The sequence below is a fragment of the Prinia subflava genome, chromosome 3 (genome assembly GCF_021018805.1).
Source record: "Prinia subflava isolate CZ2003 ecotype Zambia chromosome 3, Cam_Psub_1.2, whole genome shotgun sequence".
Lineage (NCBI taxonomy): Eukaryota > Metazoa > Chordata > Aves > Passeriformes > Cisticolidae > Prinia > Prinia subflava.
The window spans coordinates 91,055,300-91,080,860 of NC_086249.1; the positions used below are offsets into that span (position 1 = coordinate 91,055,300).

A 25,561-nucleotide genomic window follows, 5' to 3' on the forward strand; every position below is an offset into this window, starting at 1 on the left:
TTCAAATAGTGTCGTAGATTACAGTGCCCTGTGAACAGAGCTGATCTGAGGACACTGGATTCATCCCCAGATTTGGCAGACAACTCTTGAGGAAATCACCCAAATTTCCAGAAGTTGGTCTCTCACTTTCCTGGGAAGACGTTTCAGTAAAACTGGTTATGCTATTTTGCAATTAGGCAGTGTTCTTTAATGAACCCTTAGCAAATTAACATGGCTAATGTGCTGAATTCAAGTTGTGATCCCTCAAAATACAGCTTTTCCATACCACTGAGCATCTTACTACTATGTTTTATACTCAGGGAGGTACAAAGAGAAGTCATTTGAATACCTAAAACAAAATATTCAAATACTGTAATGTCAACAATACAGACCAGGCACACCAGTCTGCTGCTGGAACTGCTTCCAAAAGGGATAAAGCAGTAAGGATGGTGAGGCTACCAGACAGGAGCTGCAGGGAGGAATCAGCAGGTGGGGAACAGAAGCCTTAGCAGATCACTCAGCCAAGCAATACTACTAAAATTTGACCACCTACCAAAGGTGGAAAGGAGAATGAAAGGAGAGACAGGTATTTCTTTTTCATTTTGTTGGCAGAAAGAAAAAGACAAAAAGACTTGTGATTATCTTATTGCCATGAACGACCACAGAGTTCATGTCCCAGTTCAGTGAATGGGACTCACTCCAAGCCATACAATGCATTCCAGCCCCACACTTGCTTGCACTCCTACTCCCATATCCCATAGCAGCAGGAGAGGTTCTGTTAGTATAGACAGCAGTGGCTCCTGAATTTTTGTAAAGCCAAAAAACAAACATAGGAGAAAGTGCACTTCCAGCTTTGTCCCTCAGCTGCACTGGACAGACACTGGGGGACGCCTTGCCCCAGTTCTGTGAATTCTAAGCCAATGCCAAGCTTTTGCACTAAATTTTAAATCAATGTGTTTGTCCTCCCCACAATCTTGAAATTAAGTGTCAAGAAACTTGACAAAGTCTTCCACTGTTAAAAACCTGTAGCTGGACACCTCCCTGTAAAATAACACAGAGATTGTCCTCATCAACCAAACTATTTAAATCTGCAACACTATGAGCACCCAGAGAGGTGAATTGGCACAACTTTGGACATGGCCTCTCAAACAGAATGGGAAACAACTGAAGAAAGTCAAGAGCAAATTACTAGATCCAAGTAGCAGGTTTCACAAAGAAAGACTAAACTAGCAAGGATTTCTGAATCAATAAAAAAAAGGACCGTGAATTTGGCTGATGTCAAAGGCCATTTTGAGAAGGAAGATGTCTGTTCTGCCTATCTGCAGAGAGAGGAGAATCAAAGGGCTTAAGTGCAGCAAGGCTTGTGGACACACAGTAATACACTCTAACAAAACCCACAAGGAACAGACCAGAGAAGGAGGCTGTGGATTCCCCATTATTTAAGGCACTCAATAATAAGCTGAGCAGGCATCCAGCATAAATACTGACGACCCCATTACAGGGAAAAGGAAATAGTTATATGATCTCTAGGGACTCTTCTATACTCTTCTGACACTTGGAAGTGAGTGCAAGCACATTCAAATGGGCTACTAATGCAAAGTGTATAGCTACATAACTCATCTACCAAAGTTTGCCTGGTTTTCTCAGGAAACTTCCTACTTACTTACCTATTATGGAACCTACACCCATACATCTGCAGTTCCAAAACCATCCCCTCTGTCCCATCCATCTCCTACAGACCCACAAAGCTCTTGGTTTAGAGGTACAAACGATGAAATGACAACTGATTCTGAAGAAGTGATGGACAGGGTGAAAAACCTAGTCAGTTTGGAGCCAAGGATTGGAGCCAAGCACAAAAAAAAAATGACAACAGACAGCAAGCAGATTAGAAACCACAAGCAGAAACCACAGTCAGGGCCAGCAACTCAGCATTTGCAAAATTAACAGTCTTGGGTCATGAAGCATCAACCACAGGCTGATTATCAGCTCCAGGATGTCCCACAGACCATCAATGGAACATGAATAAAACCACTGGAACACTCAGAATGGAACATGCAGAACCTGCAGAACACAATACTCAGTTATAAAGGTGTTCCTGAGAAGGAACTGTTTTTCAGAACCTCACATTCAACTTTGTCATTTAGAACACTTCAGGTTTTTTCCATTCACATCATGGAATGTTTTGATTCTTAACACTAGCAACCAAAATTTTATTCCAGTGGAACTTCATCTCCTTCCTGTGCTAAGAAATAGCACAAAATGTGGACAAGTGTGATGAACTACTCACACGAAGAGTGAGTGGCTTTTTAATATTTTATTTACATATTTGGCTATTTTAAAAAAAAACCTTTTATTTGCCATTTTCCAAAACACCACTACAATAACAATGCCATACATATCACCATAGGAATCTTTTTCACGCTTCTCTGAGAGCAGTTCATCTTGAAGTGAAAAATACACAAATTCAAGCAAGAAAAGCTCTCCAATATCACCTATAAAGACCAAGTAAATATACATCAAGTGCAGTGCAGGATGATGACACATTTCAGAGATTAAAAAATAGTACACATTTCTACTGCTAATGTATCCTATTCCTTTGACAACTGAACACACAGTAACTAGTGCAGTGACTCAATGACACATGCTAGTTTCATAATTAGGGTGGAGCATGCAAGCAACTATAAATGTTGCCCCAATCTAAGACTCTCACTGCTGGATACATCTGAAAGCTCCAGGTTCTGAGTGAGGTAAGTATCGGGTCTTTCAAATCCTTAAACGTAACATAGACAATTTCCTTTCCTGGGAAAGTTGATCAATTTTACAGGAAATCCAACTCTTTTCACCTAAGTTAAGTATTATTTATTAAATGGTTAATTAAACAATAAAGAAAGTGTCAGATAAATTTCAAATTTTGATTGTTATTGTCTGTTTTGTTTGCAGTTATTCTTCAAGACAACACCTGAGAAACATGGAACATTTACTCAATGAAAACCTTCTGAAGTATTTCACCCAGTATGCTTTACAGGAGGGCAGCACCAGTGCACTGTCCATTGGTGGGCTGAAGAATCTACTTCAGAATCAATTTGCACAGTACCTGAAGGTAAGTTTTCACTCTCATTGTATTCACTGTGCGCCCATGGAATGCACAAGAAAAAGGAAATTCAGGCAATGATCTTCAGAGCAGATTACTGTGCCCAAATGGTTTCACTAAATCCATAATTCTTAAATAAGGTTTGGCTTATAAAACTTCATTTACATTGATGAACAGTAGCTCCAAACAGATATTTCAGCACAGGATTAAGAACAAAGTCCCATGAAATCAAATGCAAAAAAATCTAAGAGCTGTTCTGTTTGGGTTTGGTTTTTTGGGTTTTATTTAATGCAAGCCAAGTTTCATCTGAAATATTGTGCCTGAATCTCATAAAATATTTTTTCATTTCAATCTAAATAATTAATTTTGAATCTATAAAATATATAGAAGAGAATCTATAATCCAAATAAAACAGTAGAACACAAAAGTAAGAGACCTCAGCCAATTTCTATCTAGGTTAAATTATCACCATCACAAAATAAAGGAAGTTTTGCCATTCCAGAATGATGCCAAGTAAAGAAGAGATGCCACCAAGCTAGAGAGAGAAATACCCATTTCCTGCAGCTAGGAAAAAAAAAAATCTATGTTCTGATTTTATATATATTGTCTGCCAAATTTTTCATGAACTGCATTAGGACTCAATTTAGATTCTTCCCCTAGAGAAATCTTTTAAATACTGCATTTTGGATATCTCACAAAAGCAATTTTTGATAAAGATCTGAAATAAATGACCCTCCTATACAAAAATACAGTATTTTGAGAACTACAGTAATCTAATTTAGTCATTTTAATTAACATAAAATAGCTAATTAACAACAGACTCCTCAAAAAACCCTAATAGAACAAAAAGGGGTTTTTCTTTCCTTTAAAAGAGAGCTTAGAAACTGATTGCCAAGAATTAACAGAAATGTGATGGCAAATTCAGAAATATAATGCTTTTTATAACACTGAAGACAATTCAGCATCATACCCATTTCCCCAGATAAGTGGAAATGGAACTGTTCAGAAAAAGCAATACTGATGTTTTCTGTCTGGACCTCAGACATTTTCAAGCAAGTCTGTTTGCAGACATTTATGGCACCATAATAAATCAATATCAAAACATAACAGATTGTTACAAAACATGCAGAGATACATGGTACGAACAAAAGAAAACATTTTATGAATTTAAATTATAACTCCAAATTTGGTTTACATTATTTAATTAGCCTGATCAGGGTTTCTATCAGAATATTCACTGCATCAGGATGCTACATGCACTCTTTCCAGACATGACAAATAGAAGTAGCTAATAATCTAAACTAAATTTAATACATTAGCAAGATGTTTTTAACAGTGAATACAGTATTTCTACTAAAGAGGGAGAAAAGGGAGGGAAAGAGACCCTCAGATGCTGGCCCAAGGCACAGAAGAGGTAGTAACATGTTTTCAAGACATGCATGCAGGGCCCAATTTAGTCTCTAATAAAGAAGTACATCATATGCATATTAATTTTTACCGGTGATTATGCACCTGCTGCAGCTATTTCACCTGCTCCACTTCCCAGATTCCAAATTCACCCAGAAGACTGAAGTAACCCATCTGAGTAATAGTTCATCTTTCTCAAATGGTTATATATCTTTGTAAACATTTTTGGCAGGCAACAGCAGACACTGTCCTACTAGTTGAACCAGTCAAACCAGTAAATACAACACCACCAGTAACACCTTCAAGTAACACTGACTGTTATTGACTGCATCATTTCTTGGCAACATTCTTCATGGAAAAATGCTCACGGTGATCTAATTATTTCATTCTGTTTTTTTTTTTTAAATTCTTGTCCCGTAAAACAGGATCAATTCTCACTTGATAACATAATTAAATCGTTGGACAAAAATAAGGATGGATCTGTCAGCTTTGATGAGTTTATCATGATTGTAAAAAAGATAACTAATACAGGACAGTGAGGCGTCTGCAAGAACGAGTATCACTGCTTTGAAGAAGAGCCTGGCATTTGTTTACATTATGTGTACATCTAAACCCACTGATTTGTTATTGTTTTAAAGCATATGGAATAAAGATTTAACAGATAAGAAAATATGTTTGTATTGTGTTTCATCCACAGTAACCAGCCACACATTCCAGCTAAAACACCTTCCAACGAGTTCAGAAATACTGTTTCTATTTCACACTACATTTGAGGTGTTATTTAAGAAATCCTGCTTTACCTGGGCTACTATTTAGACATCTAAAGGAATTCCAATCACACAGTTTTAAAACACACAAAAAGAAAGGTGCAGCATTCCATTTGAGGAGTGTTTCCTAGAGTATATTATCCAATACTCCTCATAGTTCAGTTTCATCATTCACAAAAGATGACACTTCATAAAACAAGCAGTTCAAATTTTGGAAAATGAAGTACTTATTTTCAATAGCAATGTAACCATGCCAAGTATGATAACTGCAACATTAGATACTCATTTTAAATTATATTTACGTAAGTATGTACTTTTTTTGTTATGACTCTGTGAATGGGGATATGTAAGTATATATATATAAACTGAGTGACTTGTTGCAGTTAAAATTCATTAGCCTTATTTGGTGCAGTCTTAACCTTTTCACTGCATGATTCCTGTAGCAGATGGGTTTTCATGGGCATTATTATTTACTTCAAGAAGAAATTAGTGAAAGAGAAATATGAAGAACGGACATTTTGAATATAAGTAATCAGTGGATTAGGCACTAATCCTACTAGAGAACTTGGAATTTTGGACTGAATTTTAACACCAACATCATCCATTATCTTGATAAATTACGTAGATCTCAGAGTTACTTAAGGACTTAAAGACTCGGCTTAATTGCAAAGCCTGTGAAGTGCATTCAAGATCTCACACTACTGTGGTTCCTATCCCTGAATTTCCCCTCCGTGAAATGAGGAATAAAGTACTCCACACCAGTGATGCATGAATAGAAGCCTTAAAAAATATGACATTTAAACATTATATGATTGTCCTAACATCCTCCCAGGCCATTCTTTTACAAACCCCTTTAGTTGTTGAAATGTGTTATTTCTTGGAAGAAAGAAAATTATAGGTATGACTTTTTCCCTCGTTTATGAAAATATTCTAAATTAACAATATGCTTTGATTTCAAAAGTAAATACAGTACATGCACACTATGCTAACCAAGCTCCACTAGCTACTTTACACACACACCTAAGTACAATCACACAATTTTAGGACATGCTTTTGCAGGTGTCAGACATACACTCCTTTTCATCTCTTAGACAACCTTAGAAATTTTGGAATTCAATCAGATTACTGACATCCTGAATAGGAAATATGGGCACCAGGAAACTAACATGTTTTAAGGGTGTCACCTACTGGCAAAATATACTTCTGCACAATTTCTTGAGTATAGAAAATGCAGTTATTTTACCCAGTGCAGTAAGTTCAGGTTCATGATCCTATACAAGGTGTAATTGTTCACGAAGAACAATGATCACAATTAAAATTAACTTTTTTAAATCAAAGGGAAAAAAAGGAAAATTATTTTCAGAAAGTCTTTTTCTTCTTCCAGAACCATATTCGATGCTGTTGCAATAAAACTGATAACATAATTGAAAGGATCATTTAAAAAAATCTATGTTTAATTGTAGAGGAAGATGAGAGAAATGGAACAAAACAAACAACTCTCCATCCATCCAGTGAATCCAGTTCACTAGCAGTTCAGACCACACAGTTTCCCTTTAAATGAGTTATTTTTGAAATTACCATTTGAATGAGAAAATTCATAACAAGCTCTACACTCAAGCAAATGCGTGACCTTCCTGAACAGCCATCCTCTTGCAAAGAATACTAAAAATTTACCTCTCGTTATTTTTCAAAAAGGCTAGGAAATAAAGCAGAAAGCTTAAAAGTATACAATGGGAACATCACCTGCAAATAACCAGCCAAGAGGAGACCAAGACCTTGGGCTGTGCTCAGAGCTCACGTACCTCCCTCATCTTCCCTACTGAACCAGGGCAATGCTCCAAGACTGGGGGAAAGTGGCTGGGAAGCTGCCCTGGGGAAAAGGGCACTGAGGTGCAGAAAATGGCAACACACCTGATGAAGGGTCTGGAGCACAATCTCCCATGGAGCAGCTGAGGAAGCAGGGGTTAGCCAGGAGAAAGGGAGGCCCAGGGGTGACCCTATCAATCTTTACCACTGCCCGACAGGAGGTCGTAGCCACATCAAGCCATTCTCCCAGGCAGCCAGTGACAGGATGAGAGGAAATGGCCTCAAGCTGTGCCATGGAGGTTCAGGCTGGAAATCAGGAAAGATTTCTTCTCTGGAAAGATTGTGAAGCATTGGAATGGGCTGCCCATGGATGTGGTGAGGTCATCAACTCTGGAGATGTTCAAGACACAAATGTACATGGTACTTAGGGCCATGGTCCAGTTGACAAGGTGGTATTGGGTTTAAGGTTAGACTTGATGATTTTGGAGGTCTTTTCCAACTTAAATGATTCTGTGATTTTGTATAATACTGAGTTACATGAGTACTTGAAAATTGTAGATTTATTTATAGCAAAAAGGTTCAAATTTCCATAGAAGCGGAGAACAAAGAGAAACACAAGAGACCAAAGTATTTTCTAGGTTCTTTAGATGAAACGATCAGCTTTAGTAGTACAGTTCTGAGCACCTGAATGCTTAGCAACTTAAGAAGCAATGTAAGTATTTTATGATGCCCCTCAGTTCCCCTGTCAAACTACATGTCAAGTTTTGTCTCTTTCTAAAAAATAAAAGGAAATGTAACTACTGCCTCACCAGTACCTTTCTTCTCCCTCTTCAGCTTTTGAAGGAGGGGAAACCAAAAGAAAAGCACACTGCTTCAGTCCTAAGTTAGTGCACAAGATGACATCAGTGCTGATAAACTCCAATTAACTTTCTTGGATAATGAAACGTCTACATCAATTTGATAGTTCAAAAGCTTCAGTAACCTGCTTCTCTTCCAATTGTTTTTATTGATTATATAGAATATCTAAACAGCTTTCAGCACAAGATGGACTCTGCTAAGGAAGATTATTTAGCAGCTGTAATTATTGGTAGTGCAAATCTCCCACTTGGAATGATTTACATCTGTTTCTTGTCCAGAACTGAGGTGTCAAAATTCAGATTAAGATGCTGAAATATGACTGTCAATAACCAATTTCAGAACCTTATTGCAGCTCAGAAAAACAGAATATCAATTACACAACTGCAATGATAACATTTCCATTGTAAACAAGGTATTAATCTTCTATGACACATACATTCACTCCATTATTTTCTTAACTTTACGTCCACATAATTTTCTCTTTAACATATCTACCTTCCTTGCCCTTGAATATAAACTGCAAATCACCCAGCTAAATACCATTAAATAAAACTCAAAAAGCTCTAGAAATAAGGATGTCCCAGAATCAGTCTTCTGTGCTCTACTTTCTTACAATCTAAAATTTTACAGTAAGCTTTCAACATCTTCTACATTTTACAACATATTGCTATTATGAAATTGACCCCTGCAGTGAAAGAATACCTCTTTGCACATAGTCAAGAAGAAAGGAAGAGACCTCTAACTATGGCAAGGCTACAAATTTGATGCCATAAGCAAAGTTTAACTTCACTCACCTGAGTACTTCTCCAAACATCACCAATTTCTAGCAGTAAGTCTCACCCTGAAACTCTGAAGGTCTTTAATTTACCTCCAAAAGCTCACACTGGATTATCTTTCCTATGCAAACAAGCAACTTTGACAAACTGTGTAAATGCTCTAAAACCCCTCTTATTTGCACATTTCAGACTAATCAGATATGAAAAATTTATGTTAGTATGTTTTGCTTGCAAATCCTAACAAAATTCTTTTGAAGGAGATGCATAAGGAAACAGTAGGTCACTGTGAGCAACCTGCCTAATTTGTCACTACAGCAAATGTCAATATCTCACACCAAGATATTGCTTTATTTCTCATATCTATTTCTGTTCCTTTTCATTTTCCTAAAAACCCCCTTTCCCTGGTCACTTTTAAGTTTCACTACATTCATAATGTGATGAAATCCACTCTAAAATCCTACCATCAGCATATGATGCAGAGAGCCCTGCCATATCTGGGCCATTGATATTCTTTGTCAAAAGGAGGATGATAAGATGCATGGGGAGGATGGGTGTAGTGGTTATTTATACTATATACATATAGGAAATATAAGAATTTCTCAACCCATTTCCATTTAATCCTTATCTTGTCATATGAATTTTTATTTTGGTAATAGCTTGTGCTACACCTTTCAGCTCCCTTTTATATTTTATTCTGTAGTAAAGCCAACTTAATCATTATTGTCTACTCCCAGCATGAGATTACACAAGGAAACTATTAGAAAAATTGCAAAAATAAAGCTAAGGCAATTCACAGATGCAAATAGGCAATGGCAAGAAACTATCAAAAGAAAATACCTTTTTAAATAGTACTGAGTAAGGACAGTAGATATCACCTCATGTCCTACCACATAAAAATATAGACAGATTTTAACTAACACTGAGGTAACTCCCTTTTTAACAAAGATGTATGTTCACAAAACACATGCAGGGAAAAAACAGTACTTACAACTGGGTTTTTTGTGTCTGGGTCAAATTCTGTAGAATTTGCATCTGGAACAGAAGTTCAGAGTAAACACAGTACATTTGCTCTCCATGCACTAAAAGGTCATAACAGCTCTGTGGCATTTAAGGGCTTGTCTACATTTGTGTTACAATCTCACATGTTGAAACATATCCTGCACCACTTTTGAAGCAATCACAGGCAGCATATGACCTCAGACACATAAGTTCCCTTTCCTGCCTTCCAAAACACTTTCCTCTCAGTTTTTATTATCAGAAATTCTAAGATAAGTCAAATCTCTGAAAACTACTACTCCAATAGCTCTTCTTTGGCCACTCTGGGTAAGGAAGGCAAGTGAGAAAACCACTTCTCAGTTTTTACATCTCCCCACCAGCACACTTCAGAAAGAGACTACAGAGATGAACTCTAAGCACACTTTCTTCTACACTCTTTAGATCAAAAAGCAGGTTTCAAACAGTCTGCATAACAGAGAGTTTTTACTCCCTTGCACAGAGAGGTAGCACAGGGTACTTAGCTGGAAATGATCTTGCTGCAAGAGCTAAGCATCAATCACAGGGTCTGTAAACAGTTCTAACAGTAGACATACATTTCACATGGAGAATAAAAACACCTCTAAACAAATCATATTCACACCAGCATACTGAGCTCACCTTCCCAATTCAAACAGTTCCTTGCGAATTCCACAACTGCTAACTGCATTCCCAGGCAAACTCCTAGAAGAGAAAACAAAAATTCCATAATTTCCAGGATGAAGAGTAGGACTGACTAAGTACTTGCTGTTCAGTCTTAAACTTGACTGCTTTGAAACCTTGGTATTCATTGCATATACACACACTTACAGAAAGCTAAATCAAAAGTGGCTGCTCCGTGTAAAACTCACACTTCAAACTTGGCACAGTATAAATACATGTGACACAATTACGTGCTTTAAGCCCTTTCAAAGATATTTTATTCCTCTCATCTCTTTTACCAATAATTAATGCAAAGACAAACAGAAGCTGAAAGCCTGGGTATATCCAGATTCAAACTTTGCTTTGGCAACTACTCAGACACTTAAAGGTAAGAAATGTGGAGTAGGAAGCAAAGCCTCAGAGGCACTTACACAAATAGCACTTAGCTTATAGGCCAGATGACGTCTTTGGACTTTACCGTAATAACATACATCAGCAAATCAAAAAAAAAAAAAAAACCAAAACATTAAATACAGCAAAAGTGGTCCAAAGACACCTATGTCTTCTGCACACTGTTTAATAAAGAGAATTATACTGATAAAATTACAATGAGAAGCAAAGACTTTCCATTTTTGTACATGCAAATTAAACCTTTGGAGAAGAGATTGTCGTTTTTTTTCCTTCCTCATACAGCATATGTGGTACAGGACAATGCTCCTGGGGATTCTTTACATGGCAGATAGTCACATCACCACACATACCTCCCCAAGACAGGATCCTTCCCTAAGGTTGGGGTTTGGGTTTTTTTTTTTTTTTAATCAAATCAATTAGCTTGCTATACATTTCCTAAACACAGTAATTTCTCACTCTAATGATCTTACCAAGAAAAGGTTTTTTCTTTGTTCTTGCCCAGGAGATAGCTTGGAGTTTGCCTTCTGTTCCCCTAATTCCAAAACCTCCTGGGACCAGAATGCCACTGTAATGACAACCATATATAAAAGAATTAACATGTAGAATCAAGCCAGCAGAGGAATCCACACAACTTGAAGACTCTTGAGGTTATAACTAAGAAAGCACAATTCATGAAAGGCATGTTTTATACAACCATTCAGAATACAAAGAAATTCTAAATTTGGAGATTTGTTTCATCTACCCACTCTAATTCTCATCTGACCAATATCACACTTCACACTGAAATTCCTACTGCTTAAATAAATATTATTCAAATAAACTAGATATATAATCACTACTTGAAATCTTAACACCCTAATACCAAAAAAACCTAAATATATCCAGACAGCAAACAACATCCCTCTAAAAATACAAATTGAAATCCTAGTAATCACTCTTAACAGAGACATTTGCAGTGTGCATTTACAAGCACCTTTCACTATGCTGCATGTTGACAACAAAAAACCTTTGACAACTGATCTGCACTGTAAAGAAAGTCCAGATATCCAGAAAAGCAAAACGACAAAAAAATCAAAACCCCAAACCAACAACCAAAAAACTGCATTTTGTCTAAAGAGATTAAGCAGACTTTGAGGATATACACTGATAGTTCAATTTGCTGAAGCTTTTCACCACCCCTTAAATTTATCCTTTCACATAAGTAACAGAAGTCTGGATGCATTGAGAAATTATTGGAGTCACTGAAGCATTTTTCATCACATGAAATAAATCTCATGGTCTGCATTTGGGATACAGAATGCCCAATGTCACTTACTCTGCTTTGCACAGTTTGTGCCATGCCTGGTGATACTTCACTGAGTTCTCTGCTTCCGTAGAACGTTCAAGTTCTGTTGAATCTATGTACTAATAAAGAAAAATATGCAATGGAATGGTCTCTTCTTCCACAGAAAGAGCAGCAGACAGTATATAATCAAGTGTTAAGAGAAACTATTAAGAGTGTCAAGTGAATTTGCCAATAAACCTGTAACAACTTCACTGAAGACCCAGTATCTGCTTTTAAGACAGAGTGTTTGCTCCGATTGCAGCAATCTGTGCCCTTTTCTTTGCACACAGCTCAGGAGCTGTGTCTGCCCCGTTTGGCATGCTCCAGGTAAGCAGACTAACAGAATGCTTTGTAACTCTGAACCCAAGTTACCTTCCTATGGCAACCAGGGCCAGGCAAGGAGTGGTGCTGACCTTATCCTGTCATCCCAATGGGATGTGGCCAGGATGTTTACTTTCCTGGCTTTTGTCCAAGCTTATTATAAGACTGGAAAAATCTGTGTTGTCTCTGAGAAAGGTGTTCCTGGGGACTCTTGGGTAGAAAGGGAGAAAAACCCATTATCTATGTCCTGATAGAAATTCTGCATTAGAATCTCTAGTGTCATTAAAAAGCACAGCTCCTGATGCACCACTAGAGTGAAGTGAGGGAACAATGTACTGCACTGGGGACACAAAAGTTCAGAGTTTGATTCTGGGTTTTGTCAGCCTTTTTCTCAGATTAACATAATTAACCACATTCTGATGTAGAGTTCATCCTCCATAAAAATGAGATCATCTGAAATGGTAGAACTCACCTGTGGACAGAGAAAGACAACAGACAAGACTGCTTTCCAAAAAACATATTCTACTTTTTCCACGTTCCAGAAGGCATCAAACATACAACAGAAAAAGAACTACTTTTGAATTGTGCTATTCTATACTAGAAGAATATTACACAATCAACTAAAAAGACACTGTGGTACTGCAAGGTTGTAAAGAGAAACTAATGACAGTCGGATTTAATTGTATTTTCCATGCCAAACATACTGAGAAGGAACATTTATCAGTTAAAGCACCAACATTTTGTCATTCAGATCAAGCAGTTCCTTCAGAGCATGGGATTCTACAGAGAAGCCTTTGGGCATAAACACTAAAAGGAGGTTTGTACACGCAGTTAAGTACAGTGGGAGCTGTGTCTGGTAACATTTCAACACTGCACTGGAGCTCAGCAAACATCAGTTTTCATGCTTGTTAATACAGAAACCCCACCAAAATGAAGACCAGCTACACATGAAGCTTGCTGTGCATTTGCAGACAGGGCACCTTTCACCTTTTTTACTAAAAGCAAAGCTATTTTTCATATCATAAAAATTTCCCACTCTGCAACTGTCAGTACGAAACACCACAGTGACACAATCACGTAGGTCAGAAAGGACAGGGGGAAGTCTCCAGCCTCACCCCCTGCTCAAAGCAAGTCAAACTAGAGCAGGCTGCTTAGGATCTTTTCTAGTCAGGACCTAAAAATCTCCAGGGACCAGTTCTGGCTGTTCCCACTTTCTTGTTTCTTCATGTACACAGAAACTTTTTAGAGTATTAGCTAATAATCTTCCCAGGGAACAAAAAAAAAGCTAATCACCCACCATTTCCCCAAATCCTAACTTTTGCCTTTTCTCTGTTTTTTTTTTTTTTTTAAGACTGGTACATTTGCCCTTTTCTAGTCATACCATAATTAGGTTGGAAAGGATCTTTAAGATCATTGAATCCAACTGTTAACCCAGGACTGCCAAGTTTAAAACTTTGTGTCATGAAAACAAGTGAAATCTAACTATGATACTAAATATAAATTTGCAGATAAAGTCTGCTTTTTCATCAGATCCAGTTGTGGGTAACTCCAGTGTTCCTTTCAGGCAAGTTTAGTCCCAAATAAAATAATTAAATCTGTACACATTTCTTTTAAAAAATGAGATGTTTGGTCAGTCTGTATTTATCTGCATGATTCATTTTCTAATTTTCTCAAGAATTAAAACTGCCTCACATGATGGGAACTAGTAGGCTACCACAGAATGATACAATAGTAGAATCAAAGTAGTCCTGAAAGCAAAAGCCAGAAATATCCTCACCATTAAATCCAGCTTGTAATTAATTGCCAGTGCAGAGTGTTCCAGAGCTTTGAAAACAGATGCATAGCAGTCACTCAGTTTTGTGTACTTGCCAACGAGAGCTATGGAACACACCTTCAGCAACCTTTCGTACCTGACAAAAACAAGTTCTTCAGTTACTACACCAAATTTCACAAAAAAAACCATTTTAACAGTGGGTTTTTTTACAGGGTTGTGGTTTTTTTCAACAGTTGCTTTTTCTTCAACTCCACAAAATATCTCCTAAAATTTCCCATCTGTCAATGGTTTTAAAGCCAGACTATTCATTCCCAGGTGTCAATCAGCACTACACCCAGTCACTCCAGTTTGGTGACTTCACAGCAGCTAAAACCTAACTTGAATTACAGCACTTCTAGAGAAAGCAGCAGGACATAGAATACCTGCAAGCCATTTTCTTCCACTTCATTAGAAGATCACTTGGCTGGTCATCAATAGGTAAATTTAGCCTCTGTTTAAAATACTTTATGATGCCTTGCTCCTCCAATAGGATTGGTACTCGATATGTAGAAGAAACATCATGAATAAAGATTACCTAACAAAAAAAGGTAGAACATAAAAGACTTATGTAAATTTTTCATAGGAAACATTCATTCTGCTTTTGAATACTACATGCATTTTTTATTCAACAAACATTTTGGTTTTTAAATACCTTCCTTTTGAATGAGCAGGACAGCACAGCTAATATTTAAGTTTCCATTAAATCTACAAAAAAAAGTTACTCAAAAAGTAAAAATGTGTCTTGCTTCTCCTTCACACCATTATACAGGCTTATCAAGCCTATCAACAGTTTTAATGCAAATATCTAGCCTCACAAGCACTCATGCTTGCTAGCACTTCCTTCCTCCCCTCTCACACACTTGAAGAGTATTAACCATGAAAGCAAGAAAACAAATTAAATGTAACAAAACAGACCCAATTTGGTTGTGACAAAGTCTCCTAGAAGTATTCTGTTAATGAACTAGGCTATGTAATTATTGAGTATGGTCTATTTAAGGACCTTTTTCTTAAGAACACATTTATAGACTGCATCCAAGCTGCCAACAATTAAGCTGATTGTGCTTGGTTTACCTGGGGACACAGAGCTCAGAATCCTGAGCACAAGTGTTCTCTTCCCTGAAGAGATGAACAGTAAAGGACACTCTCTTTGTTACCCTTGAGCTGCCTCTGTTCATCACAAACTTTGTGATGTGCATGCTGCCCCACGCCTCTCTATGTGCCCATCCAATCTGAAATGCCACATAACCACTTGCATCTCTTGTACCTTCAGCATTATCCATTACATTGAAGAGTAAAATGCTGTCACTTGCAAAAATATTAAAGAGCAGATGATTAATCAAAATTAATATTTGAATAGCAATTAATTGCAAACTATTAAGGGAAAAACCACACATGAATTATAGAAGAATATGTAACTACACAGGAGATGCATGCTTAAGGGCATAAATAACTGATTACACATTATCACAGTAAGAGTGTTCACGTAGCTGTGACTATCTGTGGACATAAGCAAATCACCTAACTTTAACCACACTTTGTTCATCCATTATTATAATCACTGAGATGACTTTCAGGTAATAAATACATAATAATAAATAATGAATAAAACCAGCCATAGTTGTGAAAACTGTACGGTTTCATGCTGTGTATAACAACCTAACCATGCACTCAAAATCTATTTTTATTGGCTTTTACACAACATGCATTTAAATTACTGACTGTTTGACATAAAACTTAACATACATACTCCTGATATTTTGAAAATGCTATAGCATCATAATAGCAAGACAAAAATTATAAAAACAATGATGTATGAATGAAGCAGTCAGAAGCTGAAAACAGAAATGCACAGAAATATTTTTGTACTTTCCTACATGTAACATTGACGTACAGACCTGCTCAGGTTCCACATGACAAAACATGGAAATCTTCTCCTTCACAGCCATCTCTATAGGTTTTGCACTTCTGCAGACGATCTGTCGTAACAGAAGGAAAAACTTCAAATATTTACTAGTCAAACCAATAGATGATCTTCAATACTTCATAGAGAAATTAAACTCCTTTGGAAGCAGAGCACAAACAAATGTACCTTTTTTTACTCTTTCCCCCCTTTTGGAGTTCTACTATGTATCATAGCTCACAAATATCTACTAGCAAGGCAGAAGTAAATCAGTCACCTGCCCATACTGACCAATTTTCATTCATCTTTCATTGGCATTCTCTGTAATATTGCTGCTTCATATTTTTCTTTCTTGCAGCTACTGTTGTAATACTCTTTGCCTCAGGTCTAGCAGCTCTATGAGTATGTATATGATGAATCAAAAATAATATTGTAATCTTATCAGTAAGATCAGATTTAAATTGAGAGCAATAATACTTAGCTTACATGCATCAGTATTTCAGCATCTTTTTAATTTACACATCATGACAAAAAAGAGGCCAAAGAAGAGAAAACTAATTCATGATTGTATGGAGTTTTTACTGGTGCTAGTATTTTGCTGATAAATTTAAATCCCAGTAATTTTAGAAAATATTGACAATTTTTAACCAGCGAAGAAAATATTTACATGCTTTGGTGTTTATTGGAAGGAGACTTTTTTCACATTAGGTAACTCCAGGCAACTAGATCAAAATGCAGAACTGCTCTAGTAAAGTGCCTACTGATTACTCAGTCCACTCCCTTAAGTTACTTTGAAACCTGAAAGTATAACAAGAAGTAGGATGATCCTGTTAGGAGATTAGTTCACTACTTTCCCCATCTTTCTAGCAAATGCAACTATTTAATTTATCAAGCCCTTTTGCTCAGAAACTTGTAGCTGTCCTTTGATCACCTTGCTAATGCAGCTTAGATACACTGATACTGATGGACTCTAATCAACTTACCCTACCTTCAGAAGTAATTCTAGAAACATTAAAAAAATGCCAAGGGAAAATTAGTGTGCTTTTAAATCAAAATGTAATTAGGAAACAATTTGTACATTCTATTCACTTAAGCACAATTCATATGTATAATTTGGTACAGTTTGAAGCTGAAGGTAAAATTCATAAACTTTAACAGTATGAGCACAGGAGTAAACCCACTTTGAAATCTATTGTCCATCTTGAGGAGACAAATTTAAAGTTAATGCAGACACAGAAATCAAAAGCATCAGAATCATCACAAAAATAACAAAACTACAATAAAAACGGCAGAGGTACACCACAAAGGAACACAACACACAGAGGATGAGGAACAATTGAATCCAACAGGGCAGCTCTGACAAGTGCACACCCAAAGTGCAGCATCAGAGTACAGGACCTCTGCAGGCACAGCCTGCTCAGCACCCAAAACGCCCTGGGGAGAACAGAGGCTCGGGCAGGCAGAGCTGAGCAGCCACCCCAGGGATGCCCGGGAGCAGGCAGGGAGGCAGCAGGGATCCAGGACAGGACGAGCCAGGCTCAGCTTGGGCAGCCTGGCAGCTCATGGGGGAAGCTTTCCTGGCTGCTGCTGCAGGAGCTGCCCCATGCACTGCCCTGGCCAAGACAGCAATCATTTAAATATTGCCCTGAAGCAGCATTCGAGGAACTCTGTAAGGGCACCAAGAGGCTGCAGCCCGAGGGAGATCTGTCCCTGCTTCAGGTGCCAACAACAGCAGTCAAAAAACACAAATGGTACCAGAACTGCCCCAGGCAAGGACCCAGCATGCAAGACAGGGACTATGCTTGTCTGTTCTTTTATTACACACACCCTTTCAACAGGCTTTTTAAAGATAATAATTTTTTTGGAGGGGAGGGAGAAGTCAGGTCCTGGCAATTGCCTTAAAGGCCTTCAAAAAGCAACTTTCCCAATGCAATTAGCACATCAAGAGGGATTTTGGAGATTACACCCTGAAACCTGGAACACAGTACAGTGTTACATTAATAAGTCTTTCCTTCCACAAGCTGGTTACAATTACCATGTCACAACCATTTGACACCAAACATATCTTTCACATATCCTGTTTCCAAATCCATTGGTTTTGTAGTTAAAAACACTCATTCATAAATGTAAAATGAAAGAGCTCAAAAAAAAAAGAAAGAAGCACAACACAAAATTTAGTTGTGTGACAATCTTCTTAAGAATCATTTTTCTTTTTTGAGCATATACACATTGCCTCTTCTAAATAATGCATAAAAAAATCTGAATCTTACAAGACAGGAACAGTCTAGGTCTTCCTACAAAGTGAATTGAGATTTCAATTATTTTTAGTAGTGAAGGATTATTTTTGTAAAAAGATGCCTTTAGAAGAACATAGATACAGTCCCAAGATATTGCAAAAAGTTGAATTGTTAGCTTAGAGTGATTTTATATAATTTGATTTCCTGTGGCTTTAATGGAGCTATGCAGCACATATTTCGCATTTCTTCAAAAAATCTCATCTCTCCTGAGAGACTATGGCTTATTCTTTGAACACAGGCTATGCAAGGATATTTCTAGATGACCTATAAATAAAAATCTGTATTTATTGACTTACCAAATCTGGAGACAAGCCCAGACCCCTCAGTGCTCGAACACTGTTCTGTGTTGGTTTTGTCTTCTGTTCACCAGTAGCATTAGGCTGGAAAAGCACATTTTGAAAGTTCAAATAGCAACTAACATCTACTAACAAAGCAGTTACAGTTTAAAAGAGAAAATTTATTGCAAGTAATAAATAATATTTGCAGGAAATAAACATATCCAAAGAGAGCCATAATATGCCAGAAACAGAAATGGAACCACTGTTATTACTTGTATATGAAATACTGTGGAGAAACCACAGGGTTCCAATTCAGGGTCAAGTTCATTTAGTTGTTTTTGTTTTCAGACAAAATTTCCATATAATTGTCTCACAGAGAAGAAGTATATTCCAAAAGTTGGATTTGGCTAAAAAATGGAGAATGTCCAGCACAAAGCCTTCAGTGACTGTTCTTGGAATATTCAGATGTAGTAGATAATTCTGTTCTCAAATACACAGAATTAATCCTACCAATTGCTGCTCAGTCCTCTACTCCACAGGTGTAGTTGGTAATTATCTTTTTGTCTGTAGAAGGTGAAATCCACCATCATTACAAACCTTTGCTTACCAAAATATCTCCAGTGAGTAGTGAAGCAAAATTTACAGCTCAAATGAAAAAATTCTTTTAGTCCTATAAAAGGAGCTATAGTGGTCGTGACCCAACTCCAGCATGAAAGGGTTAACAAGACAAGTAAACAAATATAAAGCCAATACTGAGTAAAGTTTATTTTATTAATTCTAATAACTTACCTGTGGTACTAGGCTAACATGGATATTACAGAAGTTCTCTCTTTTTGCTTTGAACTGAAACTGTCTAAATGCTTCAATAAATGGCATTCCTTCAATATCTCCAATGGTTCCACCCAGCTGAAAAGGAAATGGATATGTCAGAGTGGTAGAAGGCAAAAACAAAAGAAAAAAATATATCTTTCAACATGTTTTCTGAATTTTTTTATCTCAAAAAACCCCCTGATAATAGAAATTTTGCAAAGGTACTCTACAAAGTGCTTTCATCTACTCTGCACAGTTTGTTTCTTGTGGAAAACATTAAACAATTTTCCAGTTTTGTTATGTTCACTTTCCATCAAATGCATAAGCTTCCCACGGGAAGATGTGTGGTGCTGCTGAATAATACATGTCAATAATATTTCAGTAATTTCACTGCCTTCAAAGTGGTGAACCAGTAATCAATAGTTAAGCTGATGAGAAGATTTTCGTATAGAAAACTTTATTTCCTGACAGATTAACGAATATTTGTGATTAACAAGAGACAAATATTTCAGTATGATCACAGCTTTCCAACATCTGTAATTGTTTATTAGCAAACCAAAATGCAAGAGTAAGTCCATGCTGAAATTTATTTATGAAGACAGAAATCAGATGCCTTTCAAAGACAGTGTGCTATAGCAGACTAAGCACTGAATAAAGCAGCTTTGCACACAAGTCTGATGAAATAGTTGTATTTCAGAATGATCTTTTTGTGCCACCAAGTGGTTCTTGACCAGAATTACATATTTCTGTTCATCCAGTACTAGAAAAACTGACTACTACATTTGTACATCACACACATTTAGTCTAACTCCTTCAGAATTTTACAACAGAAAAATGTTACCATTATTTTTAGAATACTGAAGAAAAATAATTTTATCAGGCTGGAGGTGTAAGTGTGTAGCAAAAAACCAAAACCAACCAACCAAAACAACAACAAACCAACCCGTAGTTAAAAGACTGATATGACCATCACTTCTTAATGTTTTTGTGCAACTTTTGTGTTTACTTTTTCATACTTATTTGACTCTCACTATGAACATCATAAAAAGATCTACAGCTATACTGGTACATATTTCAATCAAGACAGATTCTTCTGTATAAGAAACACTGAGTAATTTTGCTGCTGGGTCACAAAGCTTATGGTACTATTGATTGCAGTGGTCACTTCTGGCATTAAATCTGCCACACTTTCTGTCAAATTCTCAAGTATAATCTTTTTTGATTATTTTCTGCTGTAATGGTACTACTAGCAATTACTGGCTTTCATCCAGTTGTCTCAATGCCCTACTGAGGGTGGGTAAAAAGTCATTGTTTCCATTGTGCAGAACATCGGCAGGTTAAGTAATTAACAAAGTTGCCTTAAAAGAACATCAGAAAGTGGGAAACTAACTTACACATTGTTTCAATATATTCCTTTAAGCACGACCACAAGGAACAAGATGAACATTTGAAGTTCTAGGGAAAGCTAGAATGTTAAAGGCTCTCCTACTGACCATAGGAGATTTCAGGTAATACACAAATTTTCTCAATATTATTAACAGTATAAAGCTTCAGTCAAACATCTGGATCTTGGAATAGACAGTTTACATTACAGTAACTGCTTTAATTCTCTAAGTTAATAAACTCAATTTCAGCCATATTCTAGAGTGGATTTAGTCAAGTAAACAGAAGCCATAGAGACAAGACCATGCCTATCCCTTTCAGAAGAAACCAAAGAATATAGAATGTGTCTTTGAATTTCTGCTCTCCATAAAACTTCAGTCTGACCTTTTTACAGTAAGGAGCAAAGAGAAAGCAAATGAGCTCGTTGTGTTCACTGTAGATACACAACCTAAAATGTTCCATACTTACCTCAATTACACAGATTTGTGGCTCTTTTTTGTCATCATCCACTGGAACTTTTGCCTGATTCATTACCCATTCCTGAACTGCATCAGTAATGTGTGGAACAACTACAAAACAAAACCAAAGAAGGCAAGCACAGCTTACTTTAGGCCTATATACTAATTTTCGTATGCAAAAGGGGTAAAGTGAACAGAAGGTCAAGAAGAAACTACTAGGTCCTTTCCCTAGTTCTCCTTTCCTTGAGCCCAGAAGCCAATCATTATAGCAATATGCCCATATCCTTTGGAAGGGAGAAAGGAGTAAGCTGGTGGAGCAAGAAGCAGCCTGTTCTAGCTGATCCCTTCTTTTGTGAAGACTGAATGGACTAGACTCCCACAAAATTAAAAATATTACCTTGAACGGTTTTTCCCAGATAATCACCATGTCTTTCTTTATTAATGACATGCTGATATATCTTTCCAGTCGTGATATTGTTATCTTTATAGAGATTGATGTCCAAAAATCTCTCATAATTTCCCAAATCTAAGTCAACTTCTCCACCATCATTCAATACAAAAACTTCACCTGAAAAAAAGTAAGTGAATACAGACAGAAAAACAGTAAAATAATCAGAAATTATTAAACACACAGCAGGAATACCACAGACATCTTAAAACAGAAGAAAAAAAATGTAAATTATATATGACAACAACTTATCAATAAAGCCCGTACTGCACCTCAATCTCCACTGTCATTCTGTATGACTTAATATCTCAGTCATTAGTTTTACATATAATGTCCATTCGTCAGAAATATACAGTTTTGCAAATAAAATGTAAGTTATATCACCAAAATATTTAAGCAACATAAATATTTAACCAGTATTTCAACAGCAGAATAATCCTTCTTTGGAAGAAAACAATCTCTAGGAATCATAAATCAGCAGCAAATAAAATATTCATTTACTTGCAAGAGAGAAAAACTATGCTTTTATAAGCATGAATTATTACACATGTTCAAAGTGTTTCACTATAAATTCTTGTTGTTTGGATTTATTTTAATGACTGAGGCTTAGATCAGGAGTAAAGTTATGATGAACAAAAATGCATCTTCAAATGTGATCACCATTTCTGAGTCAATTGTTTCACCCAGTGTATTTGGTTCACCATGTCCACAGCAAAGGTTATTTCTGACCCTGAAAAATCCACTTAAAATACCCTTTAGGTTCACATCTTTCTTAGCCCTCTAAGGAGTCTCTAAACTCTGAATCTAGTCAACTTCTGATAGAACTCAAGTGGCTAGATCTTGAAGTAAGGCTGGAAAGCTCTTCAGAACAACTGTAAATATTCTGCCATGACCCAATAAATCAATGGCAAAACAAGTTACGTGACTAATGTACCAAAAAAAGTGGACTACAGAAATGTATATCCCACCAAAGTACAACACTCCACTTCAATGAACTGCCTAACAAATCACTCCAATATGTTCAACAGAGTGGAAGAATTATGCTTGATTCTGTGTGGCACTTAATACATCCTCTATACTAAGTCATTATCTCTGTCAAGAAGCAGAGCGGAAAAAACATTTCTCTTAAGCAGGCTTGGAAGAGCAGAATAGAAAAAATATTATTAAAAAGCCTCTACAGTTTACTTGAAATCACTAAATTAATCATATCAATCATATTTCTGTCAAAATGTAAATGAAGGAAGCTCACCATTCCAGCTCATGTAACTTCCATCTACTATGCAGTAAGCCAGTGTTTCCTCACAAGGAATAACAAAATTTTCAGTGAAAAAAGGAATTACATGCCATAATGTTCCCCCTCCCCTGTACCTGATCCAGGGAAGGAATATATCCTCACAATCTCAAGTCATCACAGAGTCATATGACCCACTCATCTGCTTAAGCAGCAGCACATGTGCTCCTTAAAGTATAGTAAATTTTGCTTTTTAGGAGAGGTCTGATGTGCTCTGCTCTACTTAAAAAGCAAAGTAGGGTTTTTCAGTTAAGGAGATTCACATATTTATCTTCAGTTCCAAAAATTTTGGTGTGGACTAAAAGTAAGCAAATAAATAGAGCTAGGATTTTCCCAGTAAAGTGGTATTTTTGCACAAAGTGGAGAAAGGAAGCATCTGCTCATAACAGTATCTTCAAAAAAACAGGCTTCTGTTTCTTAACTTAGAGCAGACAGTGTCCTTGAGAACATGGAGTATGCAACAGACTTTCAAAATAATGACAAAACAACTTGTAAACTCCATACTATTGGTTTTTAAAAAATAAAACCAGAACACGTTATTGTAAATACATGTTTATGCAAAAGGGAACAGCACTAATCTTCATACCATGTTCATATGGTGAAAAGGTTCCAGCATCTATGTTTATGTAAGGATCAATTTTGATTGCAGTGACACGTAGACCACATGATTTCAGAATGGTGCCAATGCTGCTTGCAATGATCCCTTTGCCAATGCCCGAGATGACACCCCCAGTTACGAGGATGTACTTCATTGGAAAATCAGAACACATGCACAGACCTCGAGCTGGAAATCTGAAAAAACAAAGATGTACATCTGGTGAGCATCACTGTCTGGGAAGATCACAGACTCAATCTGCAAAGAATCTAAACTGAAATGACCTCCAGCAACATACAATAAAAATGACCATTTTGGAATCTGGGAGCAGGATTCACTTCTCCCAGATTACACACCAATATGCAAGATAAACACCTATCTCATCCCTAAACAGGTTCAGATGAGGCTGATCAACACACAGATCCGAGGCATTAATTTACAGTTCTACACAGAAAGGGGAACTGGGTGGCAAATCCACAAAAGGACTACCAAAACTTTTTACTATCTATACATTTTAGCAAACAAAGGCACCAGTGTTCATCAGTTACAAGCTGCATTTTTCCACCCATCTGAGACAGGATGACTTGTACCTCATCTGTAAATAAATTCACATTCCATTCAGGTGCCTGTGGAGGCTCATCACTGAACAATCTCTGAACAGTGACAGCATGGCTCACCATAGAGCAAGAACTCTAGAGCCAAGAAAATCTTCCCTTACTTAAACACCCAATTCACCAAAACAGCAATCAACAGCTCGTGATCTAATGGCCCTCAGTATAAATCAAAGCAGTGTGATTCTTCAGCTGCTGGTATAAAGCAGTAGATAGTCAATGAACATTTCAATTTTTCTTTTTATTATACTAAAGTAACATAAATGAGGTCTGGATCTTCAGGAGACTGAGTTCAGGAATGTAACAATGCTTGTTATCAAAGCTCTTACATTTCTGGTAATAGGAATTAATAAACTATTTGCTTAATATGATTGAAAGGACCACAACCATTAAACATATTTAACTCGGGAGAAAAAGGAATGTCAGGGATTAACTTTCCCCTGCCATTTAATTTTAATATGTATTTTTTTTATAGCAAAGATTTCAACACTTCGACCTGACTACCTCTGTTTCAGACTGCTCCTTCAGAACTCAGCCAACTTAGCTGTCAACATTAACATCATAAACATCTAAGCCATTTTCAAAGCTCTTTTCAGGAAAATGGGGGGATAATTTCAACAACGGTATAAATCTTGAGTACATGCCATTTTAGAACTCTTATATCGTGCTTACAGAAACCAAAATGAAAAGTTTGCTGTGATTTTAGCAAAAACAGCGATACCCCTGCAGCTTCAGGAAACGCATTGACTCGAAAAAGGTACAGAGAACTGCAGGTGGTCTGGAAGGCACTTGCAAAACATGAAGGAAACTGAGTTAGGGGAGGGAGAGCTGAAAGCGAACACTGGAAGCAATCATTTCGCTGGGAAGTGGCACGCGAATTACTCTGCCCAGCCTTATCTCCAGGAGCTGCCGCCTCCAGCAGCGATCTGCGGGCGCTGCCCCCAAACGCGGAGCGCTCGGAGCGCCGCGGCGAGCAGGGAGAGGCCTCGGACTTACGCAGGTGCCAAAGGCGGCTGCTCCCAGCGGAGCCCGGCAGCGCAGACGAGGAGAGCCGAGCCCGAGCGCTGCCCGGAGGGGAGGGGGGCACAGCCCCTGCAGGTAACGCAGCCCCGGCAGCGGGGCGGATACACGCGCGGGGACCGGGACACCCACCCCGCTGGGGATGCACACCCCCCGGGACACCCACACACCCCCGGGACACCCACACACCCCCCAGGGCACACCCCGGCAGGTGCCGCCGCCCCGCTCGGCCCGGCCCTCGCC

General features: G+C 37.5%; 1 protein-coding gene across 1 annotated transcript in view; it reads right to left on the minus strand.

The window, feature by feature from the left end:
* CTPS2 (CTP synthase 2) overlaps positions 1-25,548 on the minus strand; it is a 59,423-nt gene extending 33,875 nt beyond the window's left edge. The window contains exons 1-13 of the mRNA XM_063392894.1: positions 25,295-25,548; positions 23,679-23,884; positions 21,751-21,921; positions 21,364-21,464; positions 19,492-19,608; positions 18,721-18,804; positions 16,123-16,203; positions 14,611-14,762; positions 14,192-14,324; positions 12,085-12,173; positions 11,240-11,334; positions 10,338-10,400; positions 9,673-9,716 (exon numbers count right to left, since the gene is read on the minus strand). Coding sequence (XP_063248964.1) covers positions 9,673-9,716; positions 10,338-10,400; positions 11,240-11,334; positions 12,085-12,173; positions 14,192-14,324; positions 14,611-14,762; positions 16,123-16,203; positions 18,721-18,804; positions 19,492-19,608; positions 21,364-21,464; positions 21,751-21,921; positions 23,679-23,862 — 1,314 coding nt within the window. The 5' untranslated portion in view covers positions 23,863-23,884; positions 25,295-25,548. The remainder of the gene's footprint in view (positions 1-9,672; positions 9,717-10,337; positions 10,401-11,239; positions 11,335-12,084; positions 12,174-14,191; positions 14,325-14,610; positions 14,763-16,122; positions 16,204-18,720; positions 18,805-19,491; positions 19,609-21,363; positions 21,465-21,750; positions 21,922-23,678; positions 23,885-25,294) is intronic.
* Between the last annotated feature and the right edge of the window lie 13 nt (positions 25,549-25,561).